Raw genomic sequence first — 27,142 nt, 5'->3', positions numbered from 1 at the left:
CTTTCAATATTTCCAGGGAAAAAAAGGAAATACATACATGGCCTTTGCATTTTTAAGCTACAATATGGTTTGAAGAAAAAGTAAACATATCATAGAAAGAGCTGAATGAAACTTTGACAATATGTCCTCATCAGTCTTCTTTCTGTGCTTCAGAGGTTTGAATAAAATCCAAGACAACGACTGGCCCAAGCTAATCTAAAAAGATTCTTAAATAAGGAGATGTTATAGCACTAAGATTCATATTATTATTATTAGAACAACACATTCATGTTTTAGTAGCACTAACACTGTTAACACTAGAAATCGAACAATATGTAAAAGTTCCTCAATATTAAATGCACATATCAAAATTAATAGAAAACCTATTTCCTAGATAATACTCTTGACATGTGTGCATTTATCCAGAACATCTAAATCAAAATTGAAGGGGCCAAGTGTGTTTTTTCTTCTATATGACAACTTAGCTAGGTTGTGAAGGTATTTTGCTGATGTAATTAAAGCCCCTAATCAGCTGACTCTAAGTAAGAGTCCATTGATTACCATCATCCAACATCAAAAAAGGTGGAAACAGGGGCCAGCCCAGTGGCATAGCAGTTAAGTGCGCATGCTCCGCTTCGGTGGCCCGGGGTTCACAGATTCAGATCCCAGGTGCACACCGACGCACTGCTCGTCAAGCCATGCTGTGGCGGTGTCCCATATAAAGTAGAGAAAGATGGGCACGGAAGTTAGCCTGGGGACAATCTTCCTCAACAAAAAGAGAAGGATTGGCAATGGATGTTAGCTCAGAGCCAGTCTTCCTCACAAAAAAAAAGGTGGAAACAGGATAACAGTAAAGGATTCAAAGTCAGAAAGTTAATTGTGAAATCTTCAATAAATTATTAAATTTCTTTATTCCTATTGCCTCACATTCAAAATGAGATTCATGGCTCTGCTGTAAGGGACACAGTAAGAAGCAACTCAGATAAGTACGAAAGTATAAAATGAGAATTACTGTTGTTGTTAATGTAATCTTTTATATGAAGATAAGTCAAATAGTCATCTTAAAGTTCAAAGCTCAAATATTTAACTGCTTTTAATTTCTATAAAGTTTCAATCCAAGCAGGTGGTTAAAAGGCAAAATATAAGCAAAAAAAAGAACAAACCTCATCCTGAAAAGAATGATGTCTAGAAAAATATTACAAACAAAACAAAACAAAATTCTTAGGAAGTACAGACAGGAGTATGGCCAGACTAGAAATCTATTAAAGAAAATGATTCACACGTTTAGTCTGATGAAGAAGAGAAGGCCAATGGTGTCATGACAAGGCTTTGAGTACATGAAATATAATTTAAACTATGTCCACAAATTCTTTGATACTCTCTTCTAAAAATGGAGCTAATGCCTCTCCCCCTGAGTGAGGGATGATTAGCGATTTACTTCTAACAGATTAAGGTGGAAATGATGGTATGTGACTTCCAAGACTAGGTCATAAAAGGCATTACAGAATCCTCCTTGCTCTCTCATGGATCAACGGCTCTAGGAGAAACTCTAGGAGCTGCCATGTTGAAAGGACACCCAAGAAGCCCTATGGAGAGATCCACGTGGCAAGGAACTGAGGGCTCTTACCACCAGCCAGGGAGGAACTGAGGCCTTTTCCAACAGCCATCTGAGTAAGCCAGCTCAGAAGCAAATCACCCAGGCCCAGTTAAGCCTTCAGGTGTAATCTATAAATATTTCCCTTGAACTTGGGAGGGCCTATGTGACTGCCTCAGTGAATAAAAACAATAGGAAACGAAGCTGCCCAAATTCCAAGGCTAGGTTATAGAAAAATGCCATGAAGCTTCTGCTGGTTTCTCTTGGGACATTGACTCTGGGAGCCTTCAGCCACCATGTAAGAAGTCTGAGGGCACCATATGAAAAGACCACAAGGAGAAACCACACAGAGAAGAGACAGAGCCCTAGCTATTCTATCTCCCAGCTACGTAAGCCTTCTCAGCCCAGATGCCAGACATGTAAATAGAGCAGCCTTTAAGATGAGCCCGCCCCTAGCCACTATGTGACTGCAATTTCATAAAAGACCCTGATCTACTTGGCTAAGTCCAGTCAACCTCCAGAATTGGGAGAGATAAAAATAGATGACTGACTGTTGTTGCTTTAAGCCACTAAGTTTTTAGGTGTTTTCTAAAGCAGCAAGAGATAACCAGAACACCCTATAAGCTTCAGATACATGTCACCTCCCTTGTGATCCCTTTCTTAATACCACCTCCACTCCTCCAGCAAAATATTAGCATTGCCTTTCTTCAAGTTATATAACATTTGTTTACAGAAGCCAGGTACTACCATCATATCCCCTGTTGCAGCATAATTATTTGTTTCCTCAGTCCTCTAAGATTCTAAACTCCCAGAGGGCAGCAGCTGTGTGTAACATAACTTTGTAACCAAAACACCTAACACAGTGATATTACTTCACCTCTATCTGCTTCTATTTCCTCATCTGTAAAATGTGGCTAACAAGAGGTTGTTGTGCATAGTGAAAGAGCTAACATATAAAAAGAGTATAGAAGGGTGCTGGCACATGGTAGTCATTGACACATTAGCTATTTTTATTATGTGCACTCCGGTGGCTCACAATAAAAATATGTTGACAAAATGTAGATACTAGTCATATCTTTTGATGATACTGTGCTGAAGTGGTAATACAGATTCCACACTAAAGTTTGTGAAATAGAGGCGGCCAAGTTTAGATGGTTCCAAACATTAGAACTAAAATAGCTGCAATAAAGAAAAGAGGTCTAAATACCATGTGTTCTACATAAATGTGCTCCGTAGGACTGAAGAAGAATGTTCATCCCATTAAAAATTAATATAGCTTGCCAGGATCACTGATATTCTTGTTTCTATGTCAACATGTCACAAGGCCAAAAATGGAAATTAATCCTAGTAGGTATATGGAAAGTGTAGATGGCATCCCTGACTGCTTCATTAGTACCTATGGACTGGATCCTAATGAAATTCTTCCCTGATGATCAGAGTGCTTCAAAGTTTACAAAGCGCTGTTATACGCATTAACTCATTTGGGTCTTATAATTCGGCAAGTAAAGCAAGAGGGTATCGTTCCTATTTTCCAGACTCAGAAACTGGAGCTCAAGTCATTTAGCAAATGCATGGAACTGAATCCATACAAATATAGAAGACTGAACCAGTCTTCTGACCCCACACCCAATTTGTCCCCAGTCATCCAAGATGCCTCACGATGGATGACTGGTCCCAAGCACAGTGTCAGCACCTATCCAAGGCTGCTGCAAGTTCAAAGGAAATGATACTAATGCTATACTTTCAGACCAGAAAAGGACAACTGACACACTAAAGTTCACTAAAACTATAGACCTTAAGAATAAAAGTCTGATAATTAAGACTTTAAAACGTTAATAAATGTGTGTCCACTAAATATACTAAACATATATATATTTTTTAAAGCTCAAAATATAAATACAAATCCCCTTTACTTTTGAGCCTATGATATGTGGCTTAGACACGTACAACTTCAAACCACTGCTTATGAAACAAAATGGCCAACAACTGTTCTTGTGGAGATCAGCCTACATCAAAAATACTAAAGAAAAGTATTAAAAGACTCTGGTAAATAGAACAGCATGGTTAAAGAAACATGAAATGTAGAGTCCGAAAGACTTTCCTTGAAAGCTATAGTCTATTTAACCCTGCTGTGCAAGATACTTAACTTCTCCGATCCTCAATTTCCCTCATAAAATGGCAAGAATATATCATTGTCTCTATTTAACAGAAGATGAAATGAGAGAACGTTTGTAAAAACTCCACCAAATAGTAAATGCACAAATTTTTCTAAAAAATTGTTCAAGTTCAAAAATATTACACCAAATTTGGACATTCAAGGTGAACAGGTAGGGCTGTGGCTTGCATTTAAGCTTTCTGGTTATAATCGGTAACCCTGACTTCTATTCTGACTTCACACCACTTCATGGCACCCTGAATAAGGCTATCCTCAGTTAACGGACAGATGCTCCCAGCAGCTCAATATAGGTACATATTTTTTAACATGACAATCTTTCTAGAAAAGACAAATCCTTGCCCAAAAGCAGCTCTCCTGACACCTGCAAGCATATGTTCTGATGTTTGTCTAGAATAATCAAGAATAACAGAAACCCTATTCTGCAGGTTACCATTCAAAACTTACCTGCTACTCTCAACAACTCAGCAAGGCCCAGAAGCTTGGAGGATTGTTTGTAGCATGTGGGCGACTGGCAAATACACTCCTTGATGAGGCCGATCCGATCAGAGCACAGTCTCACTGCAAAAGAAAGACATACTCAAGTCAGTCTCACTACAAAAGAAAGACATACTCAAGACATGTAATCAGGGACATCACAAAAGGGTATCATGACCTTCCTAATTTAAGGCAACCAAACAAAATGAAAACTGTGTTAGTCTCCAGATCAATAAGAATTAAGTAAAAGACACAATTTTTTAAAAAATTAAAATTATTGTTGCATCTGAATAATGTACAACATGGATCTTTTCTTTGTTACCAAATTTCTGAAACAGCAAATGAATTTCCATTCTGAAGCTAGGAAAAAGTGTCACCTTTCAAGTGCCGTGTCAGGCCTTAGGGAAAATTTTAAAGACGACAGTATTCATCTTCGAAAACTTCACATACTTCCTGTTACACCAGTCCCTCACTCCTCACCTCACCTCCCCAAAATCCCTTCCATGTTCCAAACATCCATTTTCTATCTCCACCACATCACCCCAGTTTGGAGGGTAGGAGTCCTTGAAGTGCTCACTGTTCCAATTTATTAAGCTTTCTCCAAAAACAGCCCTAATCCTCTCACTAAGCTAGATGTTAGGAAAACAAAACATATCTGATCACACCAATTCATACTAATAGGTAATTAAGAACAGTTACAGGGGAAAAAACCTTTTATTTAAAGAGTATATGAATATGCTAGGAAGAAACGGTATCTATTTAGGGTGGAGGTGTCAACCTTTAAGAATCATGGTACTATTTGGGAGGCTGGGTCCCAATAAATACAACAATAATAACTATAATGATAGCAGCTGACATTAAATGAATATGACCTACATCCCAGGCACTGTTGTAGGTGCTTTATGTATATGAACCCTACAAGGCAGGTACTATTATCCTCAGGGGAAGAAACTGAGGGTGCAGACAGGTGAAACACTTTGGCTAACATCACTGAAAAGTGATGGGACCAGAATTCAACCCAGCTCCTTAAATGTTTTTCACACTTTCATTTCTTTATCCATTTCTAAATCTATGACTGTATCCCATATATCCTATGTTCTCCTAAAACTACTTCTGGTAGGTGGGAGGGGGTCCAGGAGTTGAGGAGATAAAGAGAGGTGGTGGTTCTTCCTTGGAATGGGCTCTTTTTTTGTAAGTTTTTATTATTACTTAATTTCAAACTTACAGAAAGGTTGCAAGAATGGTACAAAGAACTCCTTTATATTTTTTGCCAAGATTAACCAATTGTTAATAAGTTGCTCCATTCACACATTCACATGTGCAATAATGCACGTGTACCTTCTGTCCCCCCTACATACATACATATATGCAAATATATATATGCACACAGATCTATTTTTTCTGAACCATCTGAGAATAAATTGCAAATATCATGTCCTTTTATTCCTAATACTTTAGTGTATATTGAGCTATTTTAGGATGGCTATTTATGTAACTGCTAGTAGTTACTGCTGTTGTGGCCCTTACTATAAAATACAGCCTTTATTATAAAGTATGAAGTACATGTAGACTTCAGTTACTTACTTCACAATCCTGACAGCCAATATCTACATCTCAGTATAGCTTCTGTAGACTGTATTGTTCCCAGTATCTACTGCAATTATTCACATCACAAATACCAGACTCAGTGATATTAGGCTTGGCCATGTGACTTCTACAGGCAATGAAATCGGCATGAGTGGAAGTGACATATGCCACTTCTGAGCAAATGTTTAAGAGTCATCATGGGACTCCACCATTGATCTTTTCCCTCTGCAGTGAGAATGACATGTTCCATGGAGTGGTGGAGCAGACATGACTGTGAGCAAGAAATAAACTTGTTACTCTAAGCCACTGAGATTTTAGGGATTTTTACTACAGCACAGTGTAGCAAAAACTGATACAGTGTACTTTGAACTTTTCTATAACTTTTTTCAATCAAAAAAATTCGTTTTTTTCCTCGACATCTGCTACTGCTTTACGGGTTTTACTCCTACTATGTGTTTTAAGAAAATGTGTATCATTACTTCAATATGTCACATTCGATAACTATGAGAAAGGTACTTTCTACATGTTTCTAATTTTATTTTAAAGACAACACTTGGCATAGATAATATTGTCATTCTACATATGAAAAAACCTGGGGTTTTCATAGATCTTCTATGGCCTTGTTTAATGAATTCTTATATTCTTCTTAGAGAAGCTCTAGTTTTAGAAACTCTAGTAAGTTTATTTCCTTACTGTTACCACTCTCTTTCTACTAAAAAAAATCAAGGTGGAAAACTGAAACCACATATGGCCATGAATCATCATTTTCTCTAAAATTCCACTTAATGGAACACTCAAGTTTGGTTCTTTGTCTGCTTCTTGCCCTAAGCAAGGCATACTACTAATATTTCAAGTATGTTAAATAAATTTGGAGAGTAGAAATCTAATAGAGTGCAAATGCCATGTTCAAATGACTTGTTACTTTATGTTTTTTTTGAGCCTCTGGACAATCACTATATCAGTTCTCTTACTGCTTATCATAGGACATGCTAAATTATATTTCAAAATGTGATTTCTCAGTTAAATAAATTCAAGCCTTAGATGTTATTATCCGTCTATGAAGGCAAGGGGTCTTTGACTCCTAAAATTCCTTTTCAAAATGGAATTAATGAATATGAAAACAATATGCATCTTTTACAGTACGTATCTTTTAATAGTTGAGGATTCCTCATTTTCCTGTGGATCTCACAAATATATCTCAAGTATGAAAAAAAAACAAAAACTACAAAACACACACACACACACACACACACACACACACAGGTCTCAGACATAAGAAGCATTTATTGACCATAAAAGCATAAAAAGAAACCATTATCATTTACAGCTACTTCTAAATCTATGCAACTGAAACAAAATACAGAAATAAATCGTATACCAAAACTGATGTAAATTTGAAACTCCCATCTATAATCCCTAATTTCTATTTTTATTTTTATCTAATAGCCTCACTGCTGTTACTAATGTTAATTCTTTTAATGTCATAACTTTGAACTTAAAACTATAAATTTATGATAAAATGTTGGCTTTATTTTTTCTTTAGGGTTTCCACTTAAGATTGCAATTGAAAAATGGGGCAGAGGGCAGGATCTATTGCTAATGAATTAAATGACCAAAGGTACTCTTTAGTTTAGAAAACTAAAAAGGAACATTGGTAAATTAATGCAAAATAAGTTAATAAGAGTATAACACTACATTGAAAACTCACCTTGCAAAGGCAGGATCTTTACCCCAAACTCCTCAAGACATCCAAGGGCTTGGATAAGATCTAGCTCCTCTTGAATGGCACTGGGTCTATCTGTTATCAGCTGTAAACAGCACCTAGGAGAAATAAGATAAATTTTTAAAAAGAAGAAGTAACATATGTTCAGCTAAGTTGCCTTTCTATATTCAACAACAAGAGATCCGACACATATTTATCGAATACCTAACTACCTTCCAGGTATTCTGCTAGATGCTTTCTGTTATCTTACTTAATCCTCATAGCAAGACCATGAGATAGGCAAATATCATCATCTGCTTTTTAAGGAAGCCAAAATTGCAGCTCAGGAAGCTGAAGTCATACGCACAGGGTTAACGGACAGTATGTAATGGTATCGCAGTATGAAGCAAGATATGTTAACTCTGTGTTTAGTGCCCTTTTTACTGTTGACTCCAAAGGTAATGATTATATTAGAAAGAATAAAAAAACATAATTGAAATAATTTCCAGTTATTCTTCTAAGAAAAATAGCAACGTCTTCATTCAATCACAATTTTGTCTCCCAAAGGAAAAAATAATAATTTAAACCGCACAATAGACATTTTTCTGATCAAAAAGAGAAAAATCAATTGGTAATGCACTCCTGAGATAAATACAGGAAAAAGCAATTTGCTAAACTAAGAATTTGTCATATCTATGGAGTATTTCAAGCAAATTTTTAAAAATCCAGAGAAAGGTCCTTAATAAATATTTTAATTAATGAATAAACTTATTTTCTGAAAGGTACATGTAGAAGAACATTGGGACACAAGACTAGAAAGACAGTTAGAGATCAGGCCATGAGCGCTAATGAACGCTAAAATCATGGATCATCAGATGAAGACATCTAGGCCCCAGGATGCACCTATATGACTGGGTGATAGATACAGGCCTAGCTTGCTCTTGCAAAACTGTAGAATTTAAATCAGATGAGCACTAACAAATACTGCTGATTCAAGTGTAAAAAGCACATAACCTCTTTGTGTATCTACCAAAATTCTAACTGCACTTTCCTTTGAACCCAGGAATTCCAGTTCTAGGAATTTATACTACAGATAGGCTCACACATGCCCAGCCATAATTATTGATGTTTACTACCACAGTGTTTTTAAAATAAAATACACTAAATCAGGAACTAATTAAATAAATTCTATAAATGTCAAACAATGGAATATTCTGCAACCATCAAAAAGGAATGAAACGAACCTATATGTACTCATATGGAAAAACCTTCAATACAGATTGTAAATGTAAAAAACAAGATACAGAAAAGTATGTACAAGTAGTAAGCACTTATTTGCGATGTAAGAAAGGAGAGGGTAACATTTAATAAGATATTTTGGAAGATACATAGGAAACTGACAAAAAATAGCTAAGGGATAAAGTTGAAAAAATTAGAAGGAGGAAAGAGACTTTCTCAACATATATCCTTTTTGTATTGTTTGAATATTTTATCTTGTGGAATTATTGCTTCCTCAATCAAAAAAAACAGTTAGGGCCGACCCTGTGGCTTAGCAGTTAAGTGCGCGCTCTACCACGGGCGGCCCGGGTTCAGATCCCGGGCGCGCGCTGACGCGCCGCTTCTCCGGCCGTGCTGAGGCCGTGTCCCACATACAGCAACTAGAAGGATGTGCAGCTATGACATACAACTATCTACTGGGGCTTTGGGGGAAAATAAATAAATAAATAAAAATGTTTTAAAAAAACAAAACAGTTAGTAAATAATTTAATGAGTAAGAATGTATGGGTTATTGTCTATAGAAAATACAACTGTGAACATTTAATTACATCCTGGCTCATAGGTCGCAATCAGTTTGGTGCCACATTACACACATATGATATCTTTTTAAAATTAAGGTGTGTCCTTGTGGGAGAAAAAAGGATGGAATGAAAGGGAAATACAGGAAGCATAGTTTTTAAAATGATCTCTGAGAACACCTGCCAGAAAGATTTAGGTCAAACACAAGTCCCAGTTTCAAAGGCTATCTTATTTGATATTTTCATCATCTGAAATAGAAATACATCCCTTGGGAGAAAAGAAAAAAATCTAACTATTTTAAACAACTTTGTCAAGTTCAATAACACGGTTTGAGAAAACATGATTCTCTCTGTGATAAGATATCACTGGGGAAAAAAAGTTTTGCCAGAGTTGAAACAACTACTAGTCATTTCAGGGGAAAAATAAATCTAAAAAGCAATCACAATCATTACATCAAAATAAATTCCAAATGGGCCTACAATTTCAATGTAAAAATAAAACCAAAAGACAACACAAAAGACAAACTATAAGAGAAAAGAATAACAATCAAATTTTTTAAAAATTCTGAATAGCAACTTGAAAGATAAATTATATATAATAAAAACTTGGCAACATAGTTAAAACATTTAAGACAGGCAAAGGGCAAATGTTCCTTACGCTAAAAAAGCTCCTAATAATCAAGAGTAAAAAGATGAACATTAAATTTCCAGTACAAGAGGCCAAGAGAGGAACTGAATTCACAGTTCAGAAATTTCCACCTGGAAGAGACTTTGAGCTTTATCATCTAATCACGTCCCCTGTCCCTAAAGAGAGCAGAAGACATGTGAAGGATACAGCCATCACCTAAATGTGCTGAAAATTTCCAGAACTCGAATTTGCAGGCTACCACATGAATCTCTTCCACCAAAAAGAGGTACAACCTTGCAGATAATCAGCAAGAATGACTGTGGGAAAGCATGCTAGAGAACAAGGGTCACAAGGAAGTTGATGAATATTTATAACATAATTAAGTTTTCTTTCTATTTTCAAGCAATAAAAAACTACGCCCATACAATACAGTCAATCCTTACTTGTGATAATATATTGTGTCAAGTAAAGAATAAAACCAACAATGGAGTTTGTGTCTTCTGACTTCCCTCCCTGTTATGGAAGAATACAGAGTTACTCCACCTGGCCAGATCCATGCAGCTATCAGTGAGGCTGGTGGAAGAATTGAAGTACTCTCTGCTGGCAGCCAAAACCAAGTCAATACTTTTTTTGTAACTGACCCTGTACTGGGTTTTCCCTTTATGGGCTACACTAGCTGGTGGATTTATTGAACAAGCACTGCAGTGCATCATCTGCCCAGCCAGGTGGATATTTTCAAGGCGACTGGAACACAGAAGGCTTTCTGCAAATATCTGGGAAAAAGAAAAAACTAGAATTAGTGCTTAAAGAGGGAGGATTCAGTTCTCAACAAAATGAAGGCTCTGATATCCAAACAAAACAAAGTGAAAATACATCCATCCTAGAGGTAGAGGTTACACAACATTGCATATGTACTAAAAGACAATGAAGTACACATTAAAATGGTTAATTTTATGTTATGTGAATTTTACCTCAATAAAATAAAAATCCATCTTTTAGGAAGAAGAAGTAATAATTTAACTGAACAAACCAATATTAAGCATAATATTTTAATGTGTTACAATGAATAGTTGAGTAAAATATCTAAAATTCATACTCATTAAAAACAAGAATTCGTTAGACATACCGTTCCACACTCTACAGGGCCCATTCTGCTTAAACTATTTATAATCATTTCAATTTTTTAAAAGAAAATCTTTGAATATGATACATATGATTCATGACTGCTTAAAGCATCTAAATTCAGTCTTACAAACTAAAGAGCCAAGCTGCAAACGTTTATACTTATACCTCGTCATTAAAATTGTAATATATCATATAACACTGAGGTTTTTTCCAATATGTGAATTAAAAACTATTTAAATAAAACAAGAGCCACTGATGGAGGTATCTGTGCAAATATCATTGTATTCCATAAGCAACTAATAGCATCAATTAACATAAAGTTTATTCTATAATTGAGATTATTTACTTACTCCAGAAAAGTCTTACACAAAGAGATCCTTTTAAACCTACAGTAATAATGTCAGTATATAATTAGTACAAGAACTTCTCCAAGAGTGCTCTTCCGTATCATGCCACTATTGGATGAGGATAGCACAGAAATAGAAGCAAAAGATGAAAAAAGAAGATTTCATGGAGAAGCAAAAGTTTCCTTATAATTAAGAAGACTATCCGATTTTCATAAGATCCCCTTATGTTCACTTGTTTCTAGGCATCTGGGGAAGGTATTTTTAGACAAGCCTTTATTGAAATGACTGATATGGATAAAATTACCAATATCTATGAGGGATCTGCTATAAAACACATATTATGTCAGAAAGCAAATTATCAATGAGCAACCCTAATCACTTACACCTGACAGGTGAAAATGGCTTACTTCAAGTGACCCAAATGACTTCGATGTAACAGTTTCTCTACTCCTTTGGTTTATTCAAGTAAGCCATAAAGAGTCAATGCTCAATATTGAAAAATACAATTCACTCATTCTACTTAAAAGCTTTTGCTAAAATGAACAGTATAGATTTCTGCTCTACAAGCTCTACAGAAATCTTTAACATTTTCAAAATTGTGCCATTGAGCTTTCAAATTATTTTTCCAAGGACAGCAAAATCTAATATAACGGCCAAAAGTCAGTAAGACAATATAGCATAACTTGCAAGATACTAAAATAATATTTAAAAATGTAAGTTTGCCAAATCTATATTACCTTCTTCTAGAACCATTTCAAAACTGTTATAACATGCTTTCAAATATTTTCTCAAAGGAGAGAGACTAATGGCTAGAGGTCATTAAAATATCAAAGCCTAATAAAAAGGTGTTAAAATACAACAAAAGCAATTTAATATGTCAAGTTGTTATGACAGATTACACAGGAGCTAGTTCAAGTGTAATATACTTATTGCCAATTTTTCAATCAGAATCAGAAAGAGAAAAATACCAAAATAATGCCGTTCCAACTCAAAAACACTTCAGACATACTAACGACAGGTTTTGGACCCCATGTGCATACAGATTATTTTCTCCTGGAAATGGACTTCAAGTGTCACTTTAGATACAAAAGAGGAAGTTACTGGCAGTTGTACACGGTCTGAGACTGTAATCATCAATGTAAACTTCACATTCATTCAAGCATTTAAAAACCTAAAGTTCAAATATAAAACCCTTCATTTCTCAACAGTCTATACGAGTGCTCTCTTGTTAAAATCCCCTTGAATTAAAATACCAACCAGTTTCACAAAACAGCCACCTATTTTTATAAGCCTCATTTTATCAATGGGTCCTGCTTTGCAATGTGAGAGCAGAGCAACACAAGAAATTCTCTATACAATTTTATGTCTGGCTTCAAATATTTGAGAGGAAAATTAAAATGGAAACCCTCTTTTAGACTGTATCTCATTAAAAACGGGTTAGTTGGATCATTTTTCCATACAAACCCTGAGTAATTTGGTAGTATTACACATACCTTCCAAAACGGTGATTAAATCCCCCTGGGTTACACTTCCAATCAATTAACAACCATTTCTTAAGTATCTTTTATGTTCCAGACATAACATGCTCTCGGGGATATGAGGATAAACACGACACAATAACGCCTACATAGGAGCTCATGACCAAGTGGAAGAAACGCACACAGAAACAAGTAACTGCATTTTAAAGAAAGGTTGTAACAGAGACAAGTCACATAGGACAAAGGAAGGATGCTAGAGGGCAGAATTAGTGAGCTGAGTCCTGAAAATTATCAACAATTTTCTTTTTTTTTTTAATTCACCCGTTTATTTTTTTTTTATTTTTTATTTTTTTTGTGAGGAAGATCAGCCCTGAGCTAACATCCGTGCTAATCACTCCTCTTTTTGCTGAGGAAGACCGGCTCTGAGCTAACATCTATTGCCAATCCTCCTCCTTTTTTTCCCCAAAGCCCCAGTGTACAGCTGCATGTCATAGTTGTACATCCTTCTAGTTGCTGTATGTGGGACGTGGCCTCAGCATGACCGGAGAAGCCGTGCGACGGTGCGCGCCCAGGATCTAAACCCGGGCTGCCAGTGGCGGAGCGCGCGCACTTAACCGCCAAGCCACGGGGCCGGCCCTATTGGCAATTTTCAAATAGAGGAAAGAAGAATGTATCCGGGCAAAGGGAAAAATGTATGCAAAGTCACATAAACATGAAACAGCATCGTGTGTGGAAAGATTCATGACAGATTGGATGGAACTACTGGAGCACAGGACACATGGTGGAGAGTATGAAGGGTGAGAGGAAACAGGGAGGCTGGAACCTGCTGTGGCTGTCTATGCCATGCTAGGAGGTACGGATACTTTCTGATTATTGATATGGAACAAGCAGCAAATTTTAAGAAGGGGAGTGTCATGAAAAGGTCTGTTTTAGAATATTCTGAATCTGTAAATTAGAAAGAGATATGGAAGTAGAGAGACAAGTTAGAGGATTATTGCAATTTAACAGAGTTGAAGATAGGATAGATTTGAAAGATTTTTCTCAGATATATAAGTTTTAGTGACCAGCAAAACTATGGAAGTGAGGGAGTCAAGTATGATTCAGAGTTTCCTAGCTGAGGATTAACCCACTAAATAAATAGCGTTGCAATGAACAAAGATAGAGAAGATAGGAGGTTAGGTATGAAAGTACTCAAACTATAAAGCGTTACTCAATTACCAGCTACTATTCAATAGTATTACTTATGGTAAAGCTTATGGTCATCACCTTTGTGTTCAATAAACAAACTATAACAACCAAAATTTCTAAATTAAAAAAACAATTTACATATGTAGAGTTACCTCATAGCAAGCATCAGAATCTAGACATGTGTAAACATTCTGCTGCATAGTTAACATGTCCTGCAGCAACATTCTCCAATGAGACTCACTGACAGGAGGCTGCCTGGAAAAAAAAAAAGGAGGAGAAGAAAATAATTCATGAAATCTCTCTCTTCAATTGGCCAAAAGTAAACAAAATTGGAACCACCAATCTGTATGCCACACAAGCTTTGAAATGATCAATAGGAATATATCTCATTTGAATTTCCAGGAAAATATCTAGATTAAAGATAGAGGGAAAGCTGGGCAGCTACGCATCAATGCTAGAGATGCTGTCAAAGCTGCCTCTGTCACAGGCTGCCTAGACACAAAACTGGAATCACGTTAAATGGTAGTGGCAAAGGTAAACAAGCTATGAGTTTCTACGGTAAAATAAAGCACAGTAAGATAAGCAGCTGGGATACAGCAGAAAAGGCACTTGAGACAGGAGAATTCGTTTCAAATCCCATCTTCCTCACTCTGCAACCCCCAGCAGGGGATCTTCTTAACTTCAGCTACGCATGCAGACCTATAAGGCAACCAGAGGCCACACCTGGTGTCAGTGTAGAGGCTGGGAGCCCCAGCTTGCCAGCAGAGGAGCCTCAGTTGTTCCTTTCATTAGGAGTCCTCGAGCAGTCCACAGAGCAACTGACAGAGCACCGCAGGGGTTTATGTTCTTCGCAGGTGACAGCCCAGGTGCAAGAAGACAGAGCCTCATAGGGTAGTTGCTCTGTCTGGCTTAGGAAGAAGCTACACACCCCACAAGAGACAATATCTTTTGTAACAATTCCAAAGGCACAGTTTTCAAAGTCCCCTCAAGGACAGCCGTGACCACACATAGGAAAGCCCAAAGCATAAAGCCCCTATCAGGTTTTCTAGTCCATTTACAGCTCCCCCAGGTCAGAGGCAATTTCCCCATCAGGGATTAGTTTTATACAAGCAGTGAGGCCTGTGCAATCTAGTTGATCAAATACCATTTTATGTTGGTATCCAGGGTTACAGAGTTACAGAATTAACAGTTCAGATTCTCCTGCAGCAGGGAAAAGGGTTTTGTTAACAATTTCACCCAAAGTTACATATTAGTTGCATGATCGTGAGCAAGTTATTTAATATTCCTGCATTTCAGTTTTCTCACTTAAAACCCATGTTAGAGAGAGATAAGGAATGGATGAGATTAATTTTGATAAAACATAGGCATTGAAGCAAGACGCTCCTAAGTATAAAAACAATGTCAATTACCTGTATGAATTTGAATACGTTTCTTAATTTCGCTGAACTGCAGATTCCATTTTTCTATATTGTGAGGATTAACTGAAACTAAAATGTCTGAAAAGACACTCCCTGATCATTTTTCTGCTATAAAATAGCACTCAATAAACGTGAATAAATGACCCTGAAAGTTACAAACACCTTCTGTTGGCTTTTCTATAGTCACATACACGATTACTAAGTCTAGTAGGAGGGAGAATGTGCTGTAATTCTCTCTGCCACTCTCAAAAGTTCATATTTGTTGACTACAAATGAGTTTGGAATCATCATTTATGTTTACTGTCTACTCTTCAAGTTCTATATAATCATGAATTTCATTGCTCGAAAAGGGCAGGTTTTGTTTTGTTTTCTGTTTGTCAAATACCAACTGGATGTTTCTTTTTCATGCATATTTTTCTTTTTTATGCGTTAAAAACAGGGCAAATAGACTGTGTATAATAGTAGTGCTATGGAAAAAGTATGTATTTGAGACCGTTCCTGTGAAAATTCTAGTCTTCAGGAACTTTTTCACCTAAAATTTTTAATAAGCGTATGCTTCATTTGCTTACAGTATTTTATATTTACTACACAGAATGAACAATTACTTCTATCCCATATGCAATAAAGTACCAAAAAAAACATATTTTTTTCCCCAGCATACAGAGACACAAAACAGATATATTTGCAAGTCTTCCCGGATAATCCCTGAAATGTTTCCATTAGTTAGACATTGGTAGGTGAACTCTTTGGGGGGGATTCAAAGAATCAAAGGGCTCTGTCAGAGCCCTGCAAGCTCTGGCTTACAGGCAGAGAAGTAGCAAAATGTTTGATGAAGTGAGAGTCCACCTTGCACCAGTCTGATGAAATCAGACCTAGGCATTGTCTGGCTGAATTCAAGTTCTCATGGCCCAGCTGTTCTTCTGGAAACCATCGACACTGGGACAGATGGTATTAATGTTTTCTCACACACGGCTAGCCATTAAGCACAGGTTCTAATTAAAATAAACTATAAGACATTATTTACAATGGTCTTTTCAGAATACATTCAGTAAATAAGAAACAAGAGTAGAACTTGAAGGCACTATACAAGAGGTTTGCAAATTAACAGAGAGATCCCTGAATACAAACGTGATGTATCAGTTACAGCTTTGGAATGGAGGTATACTTTCCAAGGAGAAATAGTGTTGCACTAAAGATGGTAAAAACTTGAATTGTGACAGATACGATGAAATCTGCCACCAGTTAAGATACGCATAAGAATATTCTATAGGTGCTCAAGGCCAAGCCATGGTAGCATACATGAAATAATTAAGATTTATTACAAGTTGACTACTTTGAAAAAAAAGGTCACATTCTTTTACATATTCACAGTTAGAAAGCCATGAGTAGAAATTAACTTCAAGGACTTCAGAAATATTTGAGGGGCCCAATGGAAAGATAGTAGGTTATCTAGCAGCAACAGCAAGGCTTTCTTACTGAAGAGTAGGTTCTAGAGTCGAGTCAGCATGATTGGAAATATTGACCATTCGTTTACAGTTGTAAAGAAATCTTAAGACTTAAGTTGTCAAAACCTTCAAAGTTGTTCATTCAATAACTACTGAGAGAGGGCCACTGAAATGTTAGGTCACATATTAAATATATGGTGACTATAATACTTGCCCTGGAAAAGCTTATGATCTAGAAGGGAACATAAGGCACATATGTCAATAACTATAGTACACTGTTGAAAGAGACAGAGATAGAGAGAAAAGAAGATACAAAATGCCAAAAGATTTCTTAGGAAGGCGAGTTCCTTGAACAAGCCAATACTGACTGCATTACATAAGCAGTTTACCACTGTCAGCTGGGGCTCAGTATTTCTGGAGTCATCTGGGAGGTGTAGATTTATTCATCTACCATCTCATGGCTGTTATTGTTTGAGGGCAGGTCTGATGGGTGTTAACTCCCTTACAATCCCAGCATAACTAAAGGGCACCTGGCAGCTTGGCTCTCTCCAGCTCAGATCTTGACAGAAAGACCCAACTTAAATGCTGCCTGCAAAAAACACACTTCAAATACCAAAACACAAAGTAATTAAAAGTAAAAGGTATACCATGCTATATACCAAAAGATATATCATGCTAACACCCAATAAAAAGAAAGAGAGAGAAAAATAAATAAAAGGCACACACACTGGAAAGAAAGAAATAAAGCTGTCTCTATTCGCAGATGACATGATCTTGTATACAGAAAATCCTATGGAATCTGCAAAAAAAAAAAACCTAGTGGAGCTAGTAAATGAGTCCAGCAAGGTTGGAAGATACAAGATCAATATATCAAAATTCAATTGTACTTCTACACACTAGAAATGAACAATCCAAAAATGTAATTAAGAAAACAATTCCACTTATAGTAACACCAAAAAGAATAAAATACTTATAAATAAACTTAAAACAAAATAAGTACAAGACTTGTACACTGAAAACTACAAAGATCACTGAAAGAAATTAAAGCAGACCTAAGTAAATGGAAAGACATCCTGTGTTCATTGATTGGAAGACTTAACATAGATTTAAAATAGCAATACTCTCCAAATTGTAGATTCAACATAATCCCTATCAAAATCCCAAAAGTTGTTGCAGAAACTGACAAACTGATTCTAAAATTCATATGAAAATGCAGAGGCCCTAGAAAAAACAAAATAACTTTGAAAAAGAAAACCAAAGTTGGGAGACTAATACCCTCAAATTTTAAGACTTACTATAAATCTACAATAATCAATGCAGTATGATATTAGAGGAAACACAAACAAATAGATCAACAAAACAGAATAAAGAATCCAAAAATAGACCCCCACATGTATGGAAAACTGATTTTCAACAAAGATGCAAATGCAGTTCAGTACAGAAGGGATAATCTTTTGAACAGCAGATGCTAGAATATTTAGATATGAAAAAAAAATTGATCTATTCCTTGAACAATTAACAAAAATGAACTCTCAAAATGGGCCATGGACCTAATCGTAAAATGCAAAACTATAAAATTTGGCTAGAAATAGTAGGAAGAAATCTCTGTGACAAATTTTCTTAATATGATATCAAAAGCACAATCAAAAAAGAACAAATTGATGAATTGGACTTCAAAATTTAAAAAGTATGCTCTTTTCAAAAGACACAGGAAGAAAATGAAAGATAAAGCAGACAGTTGAAAATCTTTACAAAGCATTTAATAAACGACTATTAAAGGACCATCCAATAAAGGACTTATATCCTGAATATATAAGAAAACTCTCAAAACCAATAAGAAGAAAACAACCAACCAATTTTAAAAATGATCAAAGATATACAAATGACAAATTAGCACATAAAAAGATACTCAACATTACTATTCATTAGAGAAAGCAATTAAAACCACAATTAGATACCACTACATACCTATTAAAATAACTAAACTTAAAAAGACCAACCACACCAAGTGCTGATGAGGATGTAGAGCAACTGGAACGCTCCTACAAGACTGGTTAGAAAGTAAAATAGTACAAATACTTTGGAAGACAGTTTGGCAGTTTTTTCAAAAGTTAACCATCCACCTACCACACAATCCTGCCATTCCACTCTTGTTTATTCATCCAAAAGAAATGAAAGCAGGGGCCAGCTCCGTGGCTTAGTGGTTAAGTGCACGCGCTCCACTACTGGTGGCCCCAGTTTGGATCCTGGGCGTGCACCGACGCACCGCTTCTCTGGCCATGCTGAGGCCGCATCCCACATACAGCAACTAGAAGGACGTGCAACTATGACATACAACTATCTACTGGGGCTTTGGGGAGAAAAAGGGGGAAAAAAGGAGGAGGACTGGCAATAGATGTTAGCTCAGGGCCAGTCTTCCACAGCAAAAAGAGGAGGATTGGCATGGATGTTAGCTCAGGGCTGATCTTCTTCACAAAAAAAAAAAAAGAAATGAAAGCATATGTCCATACAAAGACTTGTATATGAATATCCATAGCAGCTTTATTTGTAAAAGCCAAAACTCAAAACAAACTAAACGCCCATCAACAGGTGAACAGACAAACAAAGCATGAATACATGCCCACAGTGGAATGTTATTCAGCAAATAAAATAAACTGTTGATCCACAACATAACATAGATGAACCAAAAAATAATTATGCTAAATGAAAGAAGCCAAAACAAATTGAAAACAAAAGGTGTATACTTATGATTCTTTCTACATACAATTCTAGGAAATGCAAAAGTAATATTTAGGGACAGAAAATAGACCAGCGGTAGCCCCGGGAGGGGGTGGGGGTGTGATGGGGAGAAGCAGGAGGGAGGAGATTATAAAGGGGCAAGAGAAACCTGTTAGGGGTGATGGATGTATTCATTATCTTAATTGTAGTGATGGTTTCATGGGTATACACATATATCAAAACATCAAATTCTACACTTTAAATATGTGCAATTTATTGTTGATCAATTATAAACTCAACGAAGTCAAAAAAAGAGAAAGAGCAGTACTTATATTTAATCGTATACAAGTATCAATTAATTTTGTTTATTACTCACTTCCGACCGGTGTGCCTAGTCAATCTAACCATCAGCTTGCGTGCCTCTTCTGAGCTAGACTGAGTGTTTTTAACGAATGAAATCGGTTTCTCAAGTCCATGTTTCTCCAAAAGCTCTGACACACTACAAATGAAGGAAGAATTTTTCAAAGTCTTGATACTAAACAAAAAAAGTCTAAGAATCTTAAACATACAAGTAGCACTTCAGTGTTTAGTATTAAAAAAAAAAAAAGCAGCACATAGAATAACCCAATTTTACATATTACATTAACTCTCAGCAAAAAAAAGTTTGTAATTATATATCAAATCTTATTTCCCCCACTGACTCTTATTACAATATACTTGGAATAAGTAACATTAAAATAAAAAAAAGTACGGTATCTTTATCTGAAAATCTTTTTTACAATTTTCCGGTACTCTAAAAGCATTGAGTCAGTAAAACAAACCAAATCTATCATTTCAATACCCAGCTTTAACTCTTAACAATCCTATTGAGTATTTTGTTATAAGCAAGGCTGCTAGAAAAGTAATAAGCAAAGAATTTTCGATTTGGAGAACCACAGAAACATCATAAGGCTCAATCTCCCTCAAGAATCCATTCTATAAAAATACAAAATATGCCACAAATTTTCTTGGTCTCATATGAATCTTCTTGAGATAGTCCATTCCATAATCATCAGCATCTATACACCTAGTCTGCCTCACCAAATCTCACCTTCATGAATTAACTACTACTGGGCATATAGAAAGGCTGGATAGGGGCCGGCCCTGTGGCTTTGCAGTTAAGTGCGTGTGCTCTGCTACTGGCGGCCCGGGTTCGGATCCCAGGTGCACACTGACGCACCATGCTGAGGCAGCAGCCCACATACAGGAACTAGAAGGATGTGCAACTATGACATACAACTATCTACTGGAGATTTGGGGAGAAAAAGGGAAAAAAAGGAGGAGGACTGGCAACAGATGTTAGCTTAGGGCCGGGCATGGATGTTAGCTCAGGGCTGACCTCCCTCACAAAAATAAATAAACTAATTAATTAAAGAAACGCTGGATAAAATTCAATAACTCTTCATAAAGATAGGTTCACGGGTCATGTCACCTGACACTATGTGCACTAAAACATTTATCAACTATTCATGGCTATGAGGTGGAACAGGAATAAAAATTTCTTACTTTAAAAGGTCAGTAAACTAAGCTGTACAGTGAAGGATCTGGGTGTCACCCAGAAACCTACACGGTGTTACTGTTTCCTGGAGGTGTGGAGAGCATAATGTGACTATCAGGACCACCCATGGTTACACCCAGAAACATACAGTGAAATAAATTATGTTTATTTTACTGTATCTCTTTGAGATAGCTCTTTGCAATTTCATTACAGAAACAAAGGTAACCACACAGATTTGTAAGAAATGAATCTATACTGACTTAACCCACTGAACTTCAGTCAAACTATGCTCAATTTTCAGAAACGTTGGGGGGGAGGAGAGGTACAAGCCAACCTATAAAAGAAACAGCTTGATTTATTAAACATTTTTCAAGGAAAAAAAACGAAACTTTCAGAACATAGAGTAACAAGAATCAGGCTAAGTAATAATAAATAGATGTTTTTAGGAAACTAAACAGTTAATTCTTCATTAAACTCACATATTATGATCCACAAAAACATTCTGTTCCTTAAATACAACTTGAAATATTTTTATACTAAAGTCCCCTAATTTGAATGAATAAAATTTCTTATTAGTAGATTCAAATTATTATACTTTACTATACATATTATCACTATAAAGTGATATTATTACCAATAGTTTCTATAATTATATATGGGAAAGACAAAATTTATCATTCCTAAAATTTTATTTTTAACACAAATGTTTAAAAATTACTCGCAAGCACATTTACAGACAGATATAAAAATAAATACTGGTAAACAATACTACACTTCCTAAACGGCAAATAAGGAAATTTTGGTCTCCAAAAGAGACAGTTTAATGTTTCATTTTGACAGTAAAGACTGTTACTACAGAGTAACTGACATAATCCAGATATTCAATCAAATGTATTATGCCCCAAAAAGAAAAGTTAGGAGTATAATAAACATTGTTTGCTGATAGATGCAATAACCGCTGTAGGAACCAATATTTCTCATTTACATACTATGTGTAAGGCACTTAAATGCTTAATCTAATATTAATTCCGCAATCTGATGAGTCAGATATTATAGATAAGAAAATCCTAGGCTCAAACACCACACAGCTAGTAAGTAGCAACACCTAAATCTGAACACAGATCTACTAGTCTTCAAAGTCCCTGTTCTTATTATTCCAATATTCTGCTAAAATAAACTAGTAGTACATTCATTATTAAGAAAATTCACTCCCAAGAGAGTCAAACAAATATGAGGTCAAACTGGAAATAACTACTAGACATATTTAAGGTAATATTTCCTGGACAGCACCCCTTAAATCAGCGTAGAGCCCACAGATTGTCATTTTTCTCACCTGAGAATTTGTTCCAGTTGGTCTACCATGTCATGAAGAGCTGTGGTTACCTCTGTCTTATGACTACAGGATTAAGAGAAAAAAATTAAAAGTAAGTTTTAATAGCAGCTTTTTACGTAAAATACCAAACTCACTTAAGTGAAAAAAAAGAAATGATGTTCCTTGTTCTTAATATATAACAATATTACACTGTCCAGGTAAAATTTCAGTATTATCTTCTAAACTCATTCAGCATCTTTCATGACTCAAGAGATTAAGATAAAAAATCCTGGAAGAGAATAATATTTTCTACTACAGATTAGTGAGATATGGGCAATTATTCTCTAAAGAACTTTTAGTTCACTTTTGCTAGAAGGCAAAAAAGAATTATAAATCAATTGTCTTTTTTTAAAAAAAGGGGTAAAGGATAAAACCATCATTCATTTCTGTTCTTTCAACCAATAAAACAGATTAGGAAGCATGGCCCTGCATGTTGGCTTTCTCCTAGGCCTGTCTACACCACTTGTGATCCCCTAGAAGTTTCCTTTAGGATTCTATATACTCAGGAGACTTCTTCCATATCATCACCTCCTCTGCATCCACTGCAATATTAAATAACAAGGGAGAAGTACAGCCATCATATATATAATCCCTAGTGGGTACCGGAGAAAAAGCACTCTTTCTGAGAAAGCAAGTAGACAGGGGACTAAGAGAAACATCATCATGAAAAAGATCATAAACTAATAAAAATGTAGCTGGTAGGGTAGATTTAGTATGGCATATACTAGTGAATGCAGGGATTTGGCAGAAAAGCTTACCAAGTGCTATAAAAGTCCTCTTCCACCCTATACAGCTCTGTGTCCCAACCTTGGAGGAAACCCTCTCAACCAAGAGCCACTGCACCTGATACTCTCAGGTGTCTTCCAACCAATGATCCAACTGAATTCTAGCAAGATCTTAGGGTTTTATTAATAAAAAGACCAAATAAAAATCTTTGTCAGGACTTGGAAAATTAAAAAGGACCTGACCTGAACATTTTTAAAACTATCAATCTATTTGGCAAGTATTCAGTGCAATTTACAAAGATTACACTATCCTCCTAAACCAAGTTTTAGGCCTTGGACTAGAGTGATAAATTAGGGTATATTCCACTTAATGTCCTTCAAAAGACCATTTGTCAGAGATAACTTCCACTAACATACTCATTCAGGAATAATATTTTTTAAATTATCATTCTGTAGCTCTACAATAAACATTTGTCATTGATTTTCAAGAATACATTGTTCTTCCTTTGTGAATAGACATTCACAAACATAATGACTAAAGATTTTTTTTTAGCCAGATAGAATATGCTACCTAGGTAAGTGCACAAAATTTAATTAGATTAAATAAATAGTAGTTCATTTCCGAAATGGAGAAAAAATATACAGTTTACCATTTGGTAAATAACAACCATGTAACCACTAAAAATAAACAACTAATTACTGGGAGAATATAAACTGACAAACTTAGCGTGAAGAACAAAGAGAACCAGAGAAAATATTCTGAAGCCCTATATTTTAATACTAGGCTAATTTATCACTACAAATTATTTAGATAATTATAATTGTGCAATACAATCATCAAGAAATAAATAGAACAAAAAGAGTATCAAGCTATTTTTTGTGTTTACAAAAAAAATCTGATAGATTAGAAATCATTAATCTGAAATCAAAAAAGCTTTCAGCCACACATACACAAAAGACACATTTCTTAGCCTACACACTCTTTGAAAATAAATAGACTAATTCCCTAACTGTAATGCCTACATACAAAACGTTCTTTTGATCATATCACTGTGTTGATAGCATGACTATCTCCTCATGGTAGGCAAATTACTGTTTAAAAATTAATAAGATAAGCTCTAATTGATATTTATGCTTATTTGATCTTACTGAAAAACAAAGTCTAATACATTTATTTTTAAAAATTACATCAGTTGCAAGTCAATGATTTTACCTAGCTGATTCAGAGACAACAAAGAAGGCCTCAAGCTGACAGAGAGGCCATGTAAGGAACAAACCCCCACCACTTCTCTCTGAGGTAGATGTTAAGGAGAGGACTCTACATCTCTTGTCAGCCTCTGGGAAGAGCAATTTGACTACTGACACCCTGATGTCCACTGGGTTGAGGTTTTTAAATGACAAGTAACGAGATTTTGTTATAAATCTGTTAATACAATCCACTTTACTGGCCTTTTGCAGCCTACTGAAGGCCCATGGCTCTCAGAGGCCCACGGGTCCCAGAGGCACACTTGCTGTATCCTGATCCTCTTTACTATGGATGTGAGGTAGCCTGAGGTTATACCTGTACAGGTTTGGGTAATAAAGAGATGCTGAGTCAACTCTGTGATGTACCTTCCCCTACATGAAGACTCCCTAAACCTAGAGTGAGGACCGCCAGTATTAAGCACTACTACAGTCGCCATTTAGCTTTACCATTAACAAGGCAATTGCTTTGATTCCCTCTTGGTGGTCAGTACTTAGCCCCTTGATGAGGAGACATGAATGGTCAGAATCTACAAACTACGTAATATTTCCGTAACATAACAAAATCTAAGATTACACTACCCCCCAAAATCAAAATTGAAACAAGACTGACAATCCAGCTGCTCACATATGAAGCAATTTCCCAAGCACTCCCATAATGAAAGGCTTCAGCTTGTCACAAGACTTCCAATCAGCTTTCAGTGTCTTAGATATAAATTAATGGTCAAGAATCATTACACATGGAAGAAAGTCCCTAACAGTAAAGGCAGAGATGCAAACAAACAGAATATGAGAAATCAGAAATCATGGTGGGGATGAGGGTAATGCACGGAGTATCAGGGTATTTATGCACCTGCAAAATAAGACTAGATTACTACTTTGTTTTAAAGAGGAAAAGAAAAGGTTTTTGAAACTCAAATAAGAAAGCCAAAATAAATTCTAAACTTCAAAAGATGGATTAGGAGATAAAACTGAAGAAATCGTCTAGATCATTTAAGAAAAGGTTAAAACATGGAAAAAAGAATTTGTTACCGCACCAGGTCCGTTTTTGCCTGCCGCCCAGAAAGCCAATCACCAAGACAACAAGACTGCAGAGAGAGGGTATATTAACCACAAGGCAGCCAAGTGTGGAAACGGGAGACTGAATCTCAAATACACTTCCCCAAAAATAGAGACTCAGGGATATTTATGGGGAAGGGGGCAAGGCGGCTGGTCTGAAACGATCGGAGGTGAGGAGAGATGAGCTAACTGATGATCTGTGCAAGCATAGTCAGGCTTCATGCCTCTTCCTAAGAGGCATGTTCACAGAATGGCGGCATTAGCGTGCCCTGAGGGTGGAGTTCCAACCTCTTGCTATCAAAAGGTCACTTATGGGACACATGTCTGCGTGGGCCCAGTTGATGGGTTGGTGGTCTCAATCCAGCCTGAAGTGGACAAGGGGTTCAGTTCCTGAAAAAAATAGCTCAAACACCCATTACCATGGCGACCCCAGCTCCAGGGGTACGTTACCTATAGGAACCTAGTGGGAGTCAGGTAGCCTGTTGCCTAAACAGCACAGTTAACAATGGGTAAGTTTATCATTCAGATTTAAGTCCTTGCCTTCTGTTCTAATAAATTTCTAGGTAAGGCCATCCCCCTCTTCTTCCTGGTACAGGGAAGAAGATACCTTTACAAATGGAGATCTTCTCTACAAATGTAAATATCTCTTAAAAAGGGCAAGCAGAACTAAGAATGGGCTTAGCACAGACCCACCCAGATACCCGGAGATGTCTATGGTAATGGCCTGTCCTGGGGGCAGGGGCAGGCCTCCCATCCCAAACTCCTTTGGTCAGTTAGTGGGGGTGGGGGCCAAAGTGTCATTCAGGCAGAGACATATTTTGAGGTGGCCAATTCTGATCCCCAATACTTACTAGCTGCTTAATCATCAATGGCTAACTGTTTGCCGGTTTCAAATTAAAAGGGCAGCAAAGAAATAAAAAAGGAAGAAAAACAAACTTTAAAAAAAGAGGAAAGTGCAAATAAACTGATCAAGGAAACTTATCAAGGAAAAAATATTAAAAAATTTTCCAAAGGTCCCAAGGACGTGAGTTTCCAGATTGGAACACACTATTTAAATAAACAACAGAGTGAATTTAGATTCACAATAAAACACATCCTTATGATATTTCAAAACATTAGAGAAGAAGAGAAGGTCTGAAATATTCCAAAAAGGAAAAAAAAAAAAAAGCCACATATAAAGTAGTGATTCAAAATGGCATTGGACTTCTCAAAGATACTGGAAGGAGAAGACAAGAGTAATGCCTTCAAAATTCACAAGGAAAAGGATTATAAACCTAGAAATCAACATACAGCCAAGCCTTCTATCAAGCGTAATGGTGCAACTACGATATTTTTCTGACATGTGAGAGTCTTAAATAAACACGCCTTCCATGCAATCTTTGATAGGAAGCTATTCAAGATTGTGTTGAAATGAGGAAATCAAAATGAGGCAATAAGTAAAGAAAGGAGAAGCTAAGAAATCCCAGAAATGCAACTGCAGCCCAAGAGAGAGGCAAACACAAGTCACAGGATGACAGCTGTGCAGCAGAATAGAGAACAGTTAATTCATACT

At 36.3% G+C, this 27,142-nt stretch overlaps 1 protein-coding gene across 2 annotated transcripts in view; it reads right to left on the bottom strand.

The window, feature by feature from the left end:
- Nucleotides 1-27,142, bottom strand: part of NBAS (NBAS subunit of NRZ tethering complex) — a 331,461-nt gene that overhangs the window by 154,880 nt on the left and 149,439 nt on the right. For both annotated transcript variants that reach the window (XM_087437126.1, XM_087437127.1), the window contains 6 exons: nt 22,526-22,588; nt 20,032-20,154; nt 14,227-14,329; nt 10,480-10,709; nt 7,519-7,631; nt 4,194-4,307 (listed from right to left, as the gene is read on the bottom strand). In XM_087437126.1, coding sequence (XP_087293252.1) covers nt 4,194-4,307; nt 7,519-7,631; nt 10,480-10,709; nt 14,227-14,329; nt 20,032-20,154; nt 22,526-22,588 — 746 coding nt within the window. The remainder of the gene's footprint in view (nt 1-4,193; nt 4,308-7,518; nt 7,632-10,479; nt 10,710-14,226; nt 14,330-20,031; nt 20,155-22,525; nt 22,589-27,142) is intronic.

The sequence above is a fragment of the Ceratotherium simum genome, chromosome 11 (assembly GCF_057802395.1).
Source record: "Ceratotherium simum simum isolate JZ-2026a chromosome 11, ASM5780239v1, whole genome shotgun sequence".
In the NCBI taxonomy this organism is placed as follows: Eukaryota; Metazoa; Chordata; class Mammalia; order Perissodactyla; family Rhinocerotidae; genus Ceratotherium; species Ceratotherium simum.
This window is presented reverse-complemented; position numbering and strand designations above follow the sequence as displayed.